Source organism: Hemiscyllium ocellatum, chromosome 12 (genome assembly GCF_020745735.1).
Source record: "Hemiscyllium ocellatum isolate sHemOce1 chromosome 12, sHemOce1.pat.X.cur, whole genome shotgun sequence".
NCBI classification, from domain to species: Eukaryota; Metazoa; Chordata; class Chondrichthyes; order Orectolobiformes; family Hemiscylliidae; genus Hemiscyllium; species Hemiscyllium ocellatum.
Window position 1 is genome coordinate 86,091,480 of NC_083412.1, and position 13,161 is coordinate 86,104,640.

At 43.3% G+C, this 13,161-nt stretch overlaps 1 protein-coding gene across 4 annotated transcripts in view; it reads right to left on the reverse strand.

The window, feature by feature from the left end:
* The window catches only part of prdm15 (PR domain containing 15), a 79,421-nt gene that overhangs the window by 56,596 nt on the left and 9,664 nt on the right, over positions 1-13,161 (reverse strand). For all 4 annotated transcript variants that reach the window (XM_060833834.1, XM_060833832.1, XM_060833831.1 and 1 more), the window contains exon 2: positions 1,372-1,414. In XM_060833834.1, the coding sequence (XP_060689817.1) occupies positions 1,372-1,414 (43 nt within the window). The remainder of the gene's footprint in view (positions 1-1,371; positions 1,415-13,161) is intronic.

Here is a 13,161-nt window from a genome sequence, read left to right on the forward strand (position 1 = left end):
AAGTTCTTTAGAACTCTAAAGAGTAGTAGCTTGACTTGGGACATCATGGGGATGGAGGAGGGGGTAAAGGTGATATCTCAAAGAGGAGGGTGGAGTGGATAGTTGGGAAGGAAGATTGACAGGTGGGACAGGTCATGAGGACAGTGCTGAGCTGGAAGATTGGGACTGGGGGTAAGTTGCATGGAGGGGAACTGAGGAAACTGGTGAAGTCCACATTGATGCCCTGGGGTTGAAAGGTCTCGAGTCGAAAGATAAGGCGTCCTTCCTCCAGGCATCTGGTGGTGAGGGAGTGACGATGGAGGCTGCCCAGGACCTCCATGTCCTCAACAGAGTGGGAGGGGGAGTTTAAATGTTCAGCCACGGGGCGGTGGAGTTGATTGGTGCAGGTGTCCTGGAGATGTTCTCTAAAGCGCTCTACGAGAAGGCGTCCAGTATCCCGAGTGTAGAGAAGACCCCACCGGGAGCTACGGATACAATAAATGACATGCGTTTGCCTCATTCCTGATGATGGGGCTCCGGCCTGAAATTCTCCTGCTCCTCGGATGCTGCCTGACCTGCTGTGCTTTTCCAGCAACACACTCTCGACTCTGATCTCCGGCATCTGCAGACCTCACTTTCTCCTTGGGACATTATACTTGTCTCTCCACAGATGTTGCCGGGTCTAAGTTTTCCAATGCTTTCCGTTTCTATTCAGGTCTGCAGTATCTGCAGCCCTTTGCTTTTACTATAGAAACTAAACGATATCAGTAAAAACTAGGTTCCTGCAAAACTCTTCCATAGCCAAGGAACAGAGAGAACTTTAATTCATGAATCTACATGGTGTATACCAGTTCACTAACAAGCTTCTCCTAGTACCATTTGTTAACTAATAATTTTCCCATTTGATTAGCATGAGAAACAACTTTTTTTTTCAAACAAAGTAATTCATATGCGGAATGATCTGACAGAGGAAGTGGTGAATGCAGGTACAGTTATAACATTTAAAAGGCATTTGGATACATTCATGAATAGGACAGGTATGTAGGGATATGGGCCATGTGTAGGGAGGTGGGACTAGTTTAGTTTGGGAACATGATCAGCGTGGACTGGTTAGACCGAAGGGTCTGTTTTGTGTAATATAATTCTATGACTCTATCCAGAAACACAGGGGTCCTACATCAGAGAATAAACAGCTCCGGCACCCATTGTGCTCAGTGAGTGTGGGTGTAACCAGAGCAATTCATTATCTCATCCACAAAATCACAGCATTTGAGCATAGATTATTCCAAACGTGTTTGCCGGATATTCCAGGAACAAAACTTTACAGATTCCAAAATTAATTAGGACAACAATAATTTTTGCATACTCATACACAAGTGTTTGAATACTTACAGACAAACAATTTCCCGTCTGTGCCATCACCTGCCATCTGGATCTGTGAGAACAAAAACAAATCAAAGAACACAGGAGTTAATTGATGCAGTGCTTCATTTTCAAACTTGTGTGTTTAAGACTACAACTGGTAGGAGCAGAAGTAGGCCATTCGGCCATCAAGTCTGCTCCGCCATTAAATAAGATCATACCTGATCTGATAATCCTCAACTCCACCTTCCTGCTTTTTCCACACGGGCCTTGATTCCATAACTTATTAAACATCGATCTGTCTTAGCATTGAATATAATTAATTATTGAACCAGCCTCGACAGCACTTCTAGGTAAAGAATGCCAGATTCACTACCCTCTGAAAAGAAATTCCTCCTCATCTCTAACTTAAATGGACTAAGTCCCATATGCAGATAATACCCTCTGGATCTAGACTTTCCTCACTACGGGCGAGATAAACTCTCTGCACCTTTCCTGACAGGCCGCTTAAATGTTTCAGGAGAGCCTTCTAAACCCCAGTGAATATGAACCCAACTTGCTCAACGTCTCCTCATAAGACAATCCCTCCATTCCTGGGATTAACACAGTGAACTATCATTGGAGTGCCGACAATCCTGGTATATTTTTCCTGAGGTAAGGTGATCAAAACCGTCCACAGCATTACAGCTGTTGTCCAACTAACACTTTGTATAGTTTTAGCAAGGTCTCACTATTTTTCTACTCCATTCCCTTTGAATTTGGCTTCCCCGATACTGGCTGAAATAGTATGCTAGCTTTTTGTGATTCTTGCATCAAGACCCCTAAATCCCTCTGTGCTACAACTTTCAGCAGTCTTTCCCTATTAAAATAATATTCATCTCTTCTATTCTACCTGCCAAATGGCATAACCTGATATTTTCCCACATCATATTCCATCTGCTGACGTTTTGCCCACCCACATAACCCATCTATATCCCTCTGGAGAATCTTTGTGCAATCAACACCAGTTGCCTTCCGACCCATTTTGGTGTTATCTGCAAAATTGGCTGTAATACATTCAGTTCCCCTCATTCAAGTTATTTATATCAGAAGTAATGTGTGGCCCCAACACTGATCCTTGTGGCACTCCACTCATTATCCAGGTCACCAACCTGAAAATCCCCAAAACCTGCCTTTTATTAGTCGATTCTCTATCCATGCTAATACATTACTTTACATCCAACACCTTGAGCTCGTATCTTATTACTTCAACTTATGGGTGCTACCTTATCAAACACCTATTAGAAATCTAAATATATTACATCTGCTAGTTTTCCTTTATCTATCATGCTTGCTACCTCCTCAAAGAACTGTAATAAATCCGTTAGGTGTGACATCTCCTTTATAAAAGCAGGTCGACTCTGCTTGAGGTTATATATTTTTAAATGCTTTCCAATTCTTCCTTTATTGTCAACTCTAACATCTTCCCAATGACAGACTTTAAGCTAACTGGATTTAATGACCTTTTTTGTCTCGTCCCGTTTTTGAATAAGAATGTTACATTGGCAGTTTACAATCCTCTGGGATTCTTCCAGAACATAAAGGATTCTTAAAAGATTACTACCAGTGCATCCACCTCCTTTAAGATCCTAGGATACAACCCATTAGCTTCACAGGACCTCTTAGTCTTTGGATCGGTTAGTCTCCCAAGTGCTTTTCCTCGAGTGATTGTTGCCTCCTTTAGCCTATTGATTATTTAGTATTCTCCAAATACCATTAAGACTGTAGTTAAAACTGATGCAGTGTATTTATTTAGCATGAGATCTGCACATTTACCAGAACCTGTTGATTAGATTCCCTACAGTACGGAAACAGGCCCTTCAGCCCAACCAGTCCACACCAACCCTCCGAAGAGTAACCCACCCAGACCCATTTACCTCTGACTAATGTACCAAACATTATGGGTAATTTAGCATGGCCAATTCACCTGACCTGCACGTCTTTGGGCTGTGGGAGGAAACCGGAGTACCCGGAGGAAACCCACGCAGACACAGGGAGAATGTGCAAACTCCACACAGACAGGCACCTGAGGCTGGAATTGAATCTGGGACTCTGGTGCTGTGAGGCAGCAGTGCCAACCACTGAGCCACCATTACGCCCTGTAGGCTCTGTGTATAAAATACTGGTATAGATTGACAACCACCTCTGCCACTATACTCAACCTCACTGCAAACATTGCATGGTCATCCAAACCTCCCTTCCAACTAACTCCTGCAAATGCTAGGTAAAACGAAGGGCTTTTGCCCGAAACGACAATTTCGCTGCTCCTTGGATGCTGCCTGAACTGCTGTGCTCTTCCAGCACCACTGATCCAGACCCCGCAAATACTATACAAACGTAGACTTTCCTTCAAGTACTTCACAAAGGAGCAGCAGTCTGAAAGCTAGTACTTCCAAATAGAGTGTTGGCACTCTAACCTGGCGTTGTGTGATTTTTACCTTTGTCCACCCCAGTCCAACACCGGCACCTCCTCATCATAATCATTAATAATCATTTTGAGTGTAGGAGTTGGTAGGTCTTGCTGCAGCTGTGTAGGACATTGGTTAGGGCACTTTTGGAATACTGCTTTCAATTCTGGTCTCCCTCCTATAGGAAAGATGTTGTGAAACTTGAAAGGGTTCAGAAAAGATTTACAAGGATGTTGCCAGGGTTGGGAGCACTTGAACTATAGGGAGACGCTGAACAGGCTGAGACTATTTTCTTTGGAATGTCAAAGAGTGAAGGGATGACCATATTATAAAATCATAAGGGTCATGGATATGGTGAATATCCAAAGACTTTTCTCCAGGGTAGGGGAGAAAATTGAGGGTATAGATTTAAGACGAGAGGGGAAAGAATTAAAAGGGACCCAAGACCAAAGTTTTCACATAGGGGATGTATAGAATGAGCTGCCAGAGAAAATGGTGGAGGCTGGTACAATCACAACATTTAAAAGGCATCTGGATGGGTACATGAATAGGAAGTGTTGGGCCAAATGCTGGCAAATGGGACTAGATTAGGATATCTGGTCAGCATGGACACGTTGGATTGAAGGGTTTGGTTCTATGCTGTACAGCTCTATGACTCCAGGATTAGAATCTTTCTGTGCTATTTTAATTGTTTTTGTTCGTATTTAGATATTGTTAATTGATATGCTACCTGCTTCAGTGATGTTGAGTGGGAGATAAATATTGACAGCACCGGGGAACTTCCCCTCTCTTCACAATTCTGCCACAGAACGTTCTATGTCCATCAGAGGGGCAACTAGAGTCTCAGTTTACAGTTTGTTCCCTCACTATTGTGTTATCACAGCAGCAGCACAGAGTTTGTGAATCACATTTCTCAGGCCAAGCAGCACTCGATACCACCACCTGCTGGTTCAAAGGTGAGTGTGCTCTCAACTTGGCAACGACATCGCTGGACATGATGCAGTCCAAACATTGACCAAATGATTTCATTCTCAATAAATAAAAGTCAAAAGTCGAAAACAAAAGCAAACAAAATAAATGTTGCAACTAAACAGGTCAGCAGCTATAAGCAGCAAAAAACTTTCAGCTTTACATCAAAACAAATGCAGAATCCTGGAGAAACTCACTAAGTCTGGCATAATTTGCAGAGAGTGAGAGCTTACGTTTCGAGTCTGGTATGTCTCTTCTTCAGAAGATTTCTATTCGATTTCTCTCCATAGACTCTGCCAGACCTGCTGAGTTTCTCGAGTATTCTCTATTTTTGTTTTAGATTTCCAACATTTGCAGTATTTTGATTTTATTCCAGCTTTACATGGAGATCTTCCATCAGGCTTATTGAGAAATCATTCATTTGTAGTTCACATGTTTAGCATTTAAGGTTTTTTTTAAAAAACGTTTTTCTTGAAAGACAGCCCATGGTAGCTAAAGGATGCAAAATTGCCTATTTCGTCCCCACAGTCTCTGGGTACACTCCTTCACCCATTCCCCTTGCCAACAATGGCTCAGTGACTAAATCACTGCTGAGACAAGAACTCAAGAGGAAGCCAGCAGCATTCCAGGTACTGAACTATCTCACAGCTTGGTCCTGAGCCTCACAGGAGCTGCAGAATGGATATGAGCTTGGTTACAACAGATACAGATTGAATGAGTCACTTAGGCAATTGGCAGTCATGGACTGACCACGAGATTTAGTCTTCTTCAGTGAAAGGGTGGAAAAACCAGCCAATTCAAACCACAGCAAGGTCCGTGCTACATACTGAGAAAATCCCTCTCCGAGGGTCAGTTCTTAATTTGTGGATTCCAACGAAGCAGGTAAACAGTCGACAGTTCATTGGATTGAGACTTTGCAATGGGTTGGGAGTTGAGAGATGACCTCACTGCCAAGTCAAGAACTTATACGAGATGGGGTAGAGATAGAGGCTGTATGTAGCAAACCAAACGGAGCACGAACCATCAGTTCAACAAAGTGAGGTCTGGATACCGATTTAGTGTTAGCCTGGAATGATACTGAATTTTGAATCTGTCTGTTTGGATGTGTTGAGACATGTTTCGGCCCAAGAGCAAGGATGTTACCCATGTGCTACAAGAACCTTCAAATGAATTTAAGATTCCTTGGCTGCCGTGGAGTTTGAACCAGATCTCTGGAGGATTCACCTCTGCATTACTCATCCAGTGACATCTTCACTACACCACCATCTCCTGGTGGCTCATCTGAAATTGTAAACTTAAATTGTCTTTCAAATTATCAAAGACCAGCTCTGCACTGTAGTATCTGCTGCCAACACTACACATTTCCAGTATTTTACAGCACTGTACCTCTACCTTTCCTCTGGCGATGATGATATAGTGTAATGTCACTGGATTTGAATGCCACCATGGTAATGAAAATCTAGAATAAAAAGCTTGTTCGGCTTTTATAAAAACCATGATGATTGTTGTAAAAACTTATCTTGGTTCACTGATGTCTTTAAGGAAGGAAATCTGCTGTCCTCACCTGGTTAGGCCTACATATGACTCCAGACCCACAGACCTCTGGGCAATTAAGGGCAGGCTAGCTAGCAGACTCTGGCTGGTCACCTAGTCAGTGATGCCCACATCCCATGAATGAAGAAAAACAAACAGGTAGAGACAGCAAGTAATAAAGTCTTAGGTTCTCCCAGGCTTTTAATAGGGACAATAGTACAAAGGAGAAAGTGAGAACTGCAGATGCTGGAGATCAGAGTTAAAAAGTGTAGCACTGGAAAAGCACAGCAGGTCAGGCAGCATCTGAGGATCAGGAGAATCGATGTTTCAGGCATACGCCCTTCATCAGGAAATGCAAGGAAGTCACATTAAAATTGCACAAAACACTAGCTTAGCCTCAAGTGGAAACTGGCATCATTTATGGGCACTACAGTTTAGGAAGAATGTGGAAATGTTATAAAATACAGAAAAGGTTCACAAGAATGGTTTCAGTGATGAAGAACTTCAGTGAAGTACTGAGATAAATTAGAGGAGTTCAGAGTGTTTTCGTTGGAGAAGAGAAAGTCGAGAGAAGATTCAATAGGGTTGTTCAAAATGTACTGGGGTCTGGACAGAGTGGATAGGGAGACCACGTTCCCGCTTGTGAAAGGGTCGAGTACTAGAGGACACAGTTTTAAGCTAAGTGGCAGATGAAGTAACATGAGGTAATACAGTCAGTTCCTCTGTAACAGCAATGGTTGAGTTCTTGTGCAACCCTGTGTTAGAGGAAAATCATGCTTGAGACACAACATTTGAAGTGTTGCTACTGTAATTGTGTTTCAGCCAACACACATTTTAAACGTTCTCACTTTAGAAAGTGTCCCTAAATCATCAATCGTGTTACAGCGAATTTGCATTGATGAAATGCACATTATAACAGAGCAGCCTATATCTTTCCAAATACCAGTGGTTAGGATCTGGAGCGCACTGTCTGAATGTGTGGAGGATGCAGGTTCCGTTGGGGCACTCAAGATTCAGTTGCTTTATTATCTGCTCAGAATGAATGTGCAGGGCTAAGGGAGAAGGCAGGAGAGTGGCACAACTGAATTGTTCTTTCAAAGACCCAGCACAACCATGACAGATCAAATGGCTTCCTTCTGTGTTATAGCCATTCTATGATTCTCTAACTTGTTTGATATCTTTTAACAATCCTGCCTAACAAGAACGTATCCTGAAAAGATGGTAGCACCTGAAGTTACTATGGTTCACACACAGTTATACAGCACGAAAACAGACCCTTCAGTCCACACCAAACATAATCCCAAACTAAACTAGTCCTACCTGCCTGCTCCTGGCCCATATCCCTCCAAACCTTTCCTAGTCATGTACTTATCCAAATGTCTTTTAAATGTAACTGTGCCTGCATCCACTACTTCCTCAGGAATTTCATTCCACACACAAACCACCTTCTGTGTAAAACGTTTGCCTGTTATGTCTTTTTAAAATCTCTCTCCTCTCACCTTAAAAATATGCCCCCTACCCTCAAATCCCCCAACCTAGGGAAAAGACACTTGCCATTAAGCCTACAGCGCTATTTAAGAAGTCTCAAGATTTTGATTCAGCCAAGGAGCTGTGATGTTTTTCCAAGTCAGGATGGTATGTGGACTGGAGGTGGTGCTTCAATACGTCTGCTCCCCTTGCCCTTCTGGGTGGATAAGTTTGGAAGCCGTTGTTGAATGAGAGACGTGGTGAGTTGCTGCAGCATATCTTTTGTGGAATGAATGTCAGAATTAATGCATAGTGTGCTAATCAAGCAAGCTGCTTTGTCCTGGAGCTACACTCATTGAAGCAACCGGACAGTACTCCATCACACTCCTGACTTGTGCCTTGTCAATGCTGGAAAGGCAATGGGGAAGTGAGTGACTCACCATAGATGGTTGTGATTTTTTGGAATTCTGTAATCAGAGGGCTATGGATGAACTCAAGCTTGAAATAGTTGGATTTTCAGTTCCAGGAGCATTAAGCGATATGGGAATTGAGTGAGAGAGAGTTGTGGTCAAATATCAGCCATATTGAGCAGACTGAGGGGGCTAAATGACCCACTCTAACCCTACTCTTACTTTTTATATTCTTCACTAATAAAATTCTAGATTTAAGTCAGGTTGACTACCATACAATTAAACAAGTGTCAACCCACAGTAAGTTGGCAAAACTTTTAAAGGGGTGAAGTGATAGAAGGTCAGTGGGAGTTTAGGAATGAATTTAATGTGGAACAGAATTAGTTTATACCCCTGAGCGGTAAGAGCTTAGCTTGTAAAACAAAACCATGGTCAACAGTAAATGCAGAAGGCTGCATAAAACTAAAACCCAAAGCATAGAAGAGTGCAAACAGCAGAGATCCGAGCAAATGGGAAAGACACAAAGAACAGCACAGCATGACAAAAAAAAGGGAATATGAAAAGAATATCAAAATCAATGTAAAGAATATGTACAATATGTCAGAATGAAAAGGATGACTTGCGTTCCTCTTTTGTAATCATTGGACATCTCAAAACACTTCACAGCCAACAAAGTGTTTCTGAAGTGTAGCAACCTTTGCAATGTAGGAAATGCAGCAGCCAATTTTTGCAAAGTCACAAACAGCCTCATGATAATGATCAGGAGATTTCTTTATCGGATGTCCGCTGAAATATAAATATTATTTCAGGATAAAGAGAAGAACTCCCCTGTCCTTCCTCGAAATACTTAATAGTGCCATTCGGGAGGTTTTAAACTAGTGTGGCAGGGGGATGGAAAACAGCCCCAACATGTGAGAATCCACCACAGAAGGTGGTACAGTGCTGGTCTGAGGCAGAAGAACTTCTCTGGAACTGCTTGGAATCGGTGGACTGCACCATATTCAAGAATTCAGGGGACAACCTAGACGAGTGCGCCACCACTGTCACGGACTTGGTTAACAAGTATATACAGGGCTGCATGCCAAAGAAGTCAATCTGTACGTTCCCCACCTGGAAACCTTGGATGAACCGGGAAGTCCACTGCCTACTGAAGACCAAGCGTGCGGCATTCAAGTCGTAAATCCCACACCTTTAGATTCCGCAAGGCCATTAGAAATGCCAAGAGGCAGTACCGGACCAAGCGAGAGGCCCCAACTAACCACACATCCACCTGCGGCAAGGCCTACACAACATAATGAGATACAAAATGAAGCAGAATAGAATAGCGGACAAAAACACACCTCTCCCTGGTGTGTTCAATGCATTATACACTTGGTTTGAGCAGAATACTAGTGGTGTGGTGTCACCTGCCCCAATAGCCCTGATGCATCTGTTCCCTCAGTCACCACTGCAAACAGCCTTCATGAGAGTGAACCAGCCAACAGCAACAGACACAGGTGGAGTCCCCAGTCATCCACTCAGATCCAGTGCAGACCAACTGGTCGGAGTATTCGCTGATATCTTTTTACCTCTCCCTGCCACAATCTGAAGTCTCCACCTGCTTCAAGAAGTTCACAATCATCCCAGTACCAAAGAAAATATACGCAATGTGCCTTAACAACTGCCACCCAGTGGCTCTGACTTCCATAATTATGAAGTGCTTCAAAAGGCTGGTCATGGTTCACATCAACTCCAGCCTCCCAGGCTGCCTTGATCCTTGCAATTTGCCTACTGGTAAAACAGATCTAGCCCTACACTCATCCCTAGAACATCTGGAAAATAAGGATACCCACATCAGGCTTTTACTTATCAACTGCAGCTTCGCCTTCAACACTATAATCCCAACCAAACCAATCACCAAACTCCCAGACCCAGGTCTTGGCTCTGCCCCCTGCAAGTGGATCCTCAGTTTCCTGACCCCATAGACTGAAATCAGTGAAGATAGAAAACAGCATCTCTTTGACAAGAATCCTCAACAGCGGTGCATACTCAGCCCCCTACTGTACTCCCTTTGCACTCACAACCGTGGCCAAATTTCATCCTGATTGCCTTCCAGAAGTTCGCTGACGACCTCACCGGATATCAAATAATGATCAGTTACAATACAGGAAGGAGATAGAATGCTTGGTGTTGCGGTGCAAAGGTAACAATCTCTCCCTCGGTGTCAGCAAAACTGAAGAACTCATCATCGACTTCAGGAAGAAGGCTCCATCTGTATCAATGTGGCGGAGGTGGAAGGAGTTGACAGCATCAAGTGCCGAGGAGTGATGACGACAAACAATCTGTCCTGGTTCTCCCACATAGCCACATCGATCAAGGCAGCACAATGATGTGGATAAGTAAATTTGACATGACCATGTAGACTCATAACAATGTTTATGGATACACCACAGAAAGCATCCAACCGAGCACATCACGGCTTGGTACGGCAACTGCTCTGCCCAGGACTGCCAGAAACCACAGTGAACACTGGCCAGGCCATCTCGCAAGCCAACCTGCCATCCATGGACTCCACCTTCACCTTGTTGACACGGAAAGGCTGCCAACATCAAAGACGCCTTTCAAGGCAGGACTTACACACTTAATGGTAAGGTCCTAAGGAGTGTTACTGAACAAAGAGATCTTAGAGTGCAGGTTTGTTTTTCCTTCAAAGTGGAGTTGCAGGTAGGTAGGACAGTGAAGGCAGGATTTGATATGCTTGCCTATATTGGTCAGTGCTTTGAGTAGAGGAGTTGGGTGGTCATGTTATTGCTGTATGGACATTGGTTAGGCCACTACTGGAACACTGTGTAATTCTGCTCTCCCTGCAATAAGAAGGATGTTGTGAAACTTGAAAGGGTTCAGAAAAGATTTACAAGGATGTTGCCAGGGTTGGAGGGTTTGAGCTATAGGGAGAGGCTAAACAGGCTGGGGCTGTTTTCCCTGGAGAGACGGAGGCTGAGGGCTGACCTTATAGAGGTTTACAAAATCATGAGGGGCATAGATAGGATAAACAGATGAAGTCTTTTCCGTGGGTTGGGTGAGTTCAGAACTAGAGGCATGGGTTTAAGGTGAGAGGGGAAAGATATAAAAGAGACCTCAGGGGCAACCTTTCCACGCAGAGTATCGTGTTTGTATGGAATAAGCTGCCAGAGTAGGTGATGGAGGCTGGTACAATAACAACATTTAAAAGGCCTCTGGATGGGTACATGAATAGGAAGAGTTTGGAGAGATATGGGCTACATGCTGGAAAACGGGACTAGATTTATTTGGGAAATCTGATAGACAGGGACGAGTTGGGCTGAAGGATCTGTTTCAAAGCTGTATATTTCTGTGATTCTAACAGGCAGGGCCTGGTTAATGAGCACAGCAAGTCTGGTAGTCTGAAGTCTATTTATTTTAATGCAAGGAGTACAAGAGGTAAGGCAGATGATGTTAGAGCCTGGATTAGTACATGGCATTACAACGTTGTAATCATTACAGAAACTTGGGTGAGAAAAGGGCAGGACTGGCAACTCCAATATTCCGGGGTTTAGATGTTTCAGGCATGATAGAGGGGAGTGTAAAAGGGGTGGGAGAGTTATATTACTGATTAAAGAAAATACCACAGTTTTACTAAGAGAGGACAGCTTGAAGGGCTCATCCATCAAGGCAATATGAGTACAATTTAGAGATTGCACCTTTCTTATTCCTACGATGGGGTTATACTATTCAAACTCCCAATAGCCAGTGGGAAAAAAAAGAGGAACAGATATGTAAGCAGATCACAGAAAGATGTAAAAACAGGGTTAGTACAGTGGGTGATTTTAACTTCCCCAGTATTGACTGGGGCTCCCTTAGTGCCAGAGCTTTAATTAGATGGGGCAGAGTTTGTTTGGTGCATCCAAGAAACAAGATGTGTATAATCCAACTGGGGAAGGGGCCGTACTAGATCTTACACTGGGGAAAGAGCCCAGCCAGTTGATTGGAATTTCTGTGGGGGAGCATTTTGGGAACAGGGACCATAATTCCATATGTTTTAAGATTGTCACAGATAAGGATAAGACTGGTCCTCAGGTGAAAGTGCTCAACTGGGGGAAGGCTAAAACAACAATATTAGGTAGGAACTGGAGTATTTAGATTGGGGAGTTATTTGAGAATGTGCAGGAGTCTTTTAAAGGCCAGCTGATCACAGTTCAGCATCAGCATGTGCACTTGAGAATTAAAAATACCAATGGCAAGATTTGTGAACCTTAGACGACAAGAGAAAGGATGGTCAAAAAGTAAAAGGAAGCACACGGACGGGTTAGGAAACTGAAATCAAACAAGGAAGCAGAAATCAATAAAGAAAGCAGAAAAGAACTTAAACAAGAAATTAGGAGGGCTACAATGGGCCATGAAATGTGCCTGACATTTAGGATTAAGGAAAATCCTAAGGCTTTTTATATGCACATTAACAGCAAGAGGGTAGCTAGTGAAAGGATAGGTTCACTCAGGGATAAAAGAGGGAATTTATGCATGAAGCTGAAATGGATGAGGTCCTTAACCACACTTCACATTGGTATTCACCAAGGAGAAGGGGATGGATGATGATAAGATTTGGGAGGGCCTGTTGGTATGTTGATATTAAGAAGGAGATGGTGTCAGGTGTCTTGAAAACATTAAGGTACACGAGACCCTAAGGCTCGATGACCTCTATCCCATGGTACTGAAGGAGGCAATGGAGGAGATTGCTGGGGCCGTGACAGACATCTTTGTATCTTGTCACAAAAAAATGGAGAATAGCTAATGTTGCTTCTTTGTTTAAAAAGGGCAGCAGGGATACTCGAAGCAAATATACGTCAGTGAGCCATTTATCAGTGGTAGGGAAATTATTGAAGAAGATTCATAAGGACAGGATTTACTCCTATTTGGAGAGGAATGGACTTAATTGGGGATGGTCAGGATGGCTTTATGTGAGGAGGTCTTAGGTCACAAACCTAAGTTTTTTTGAGGAA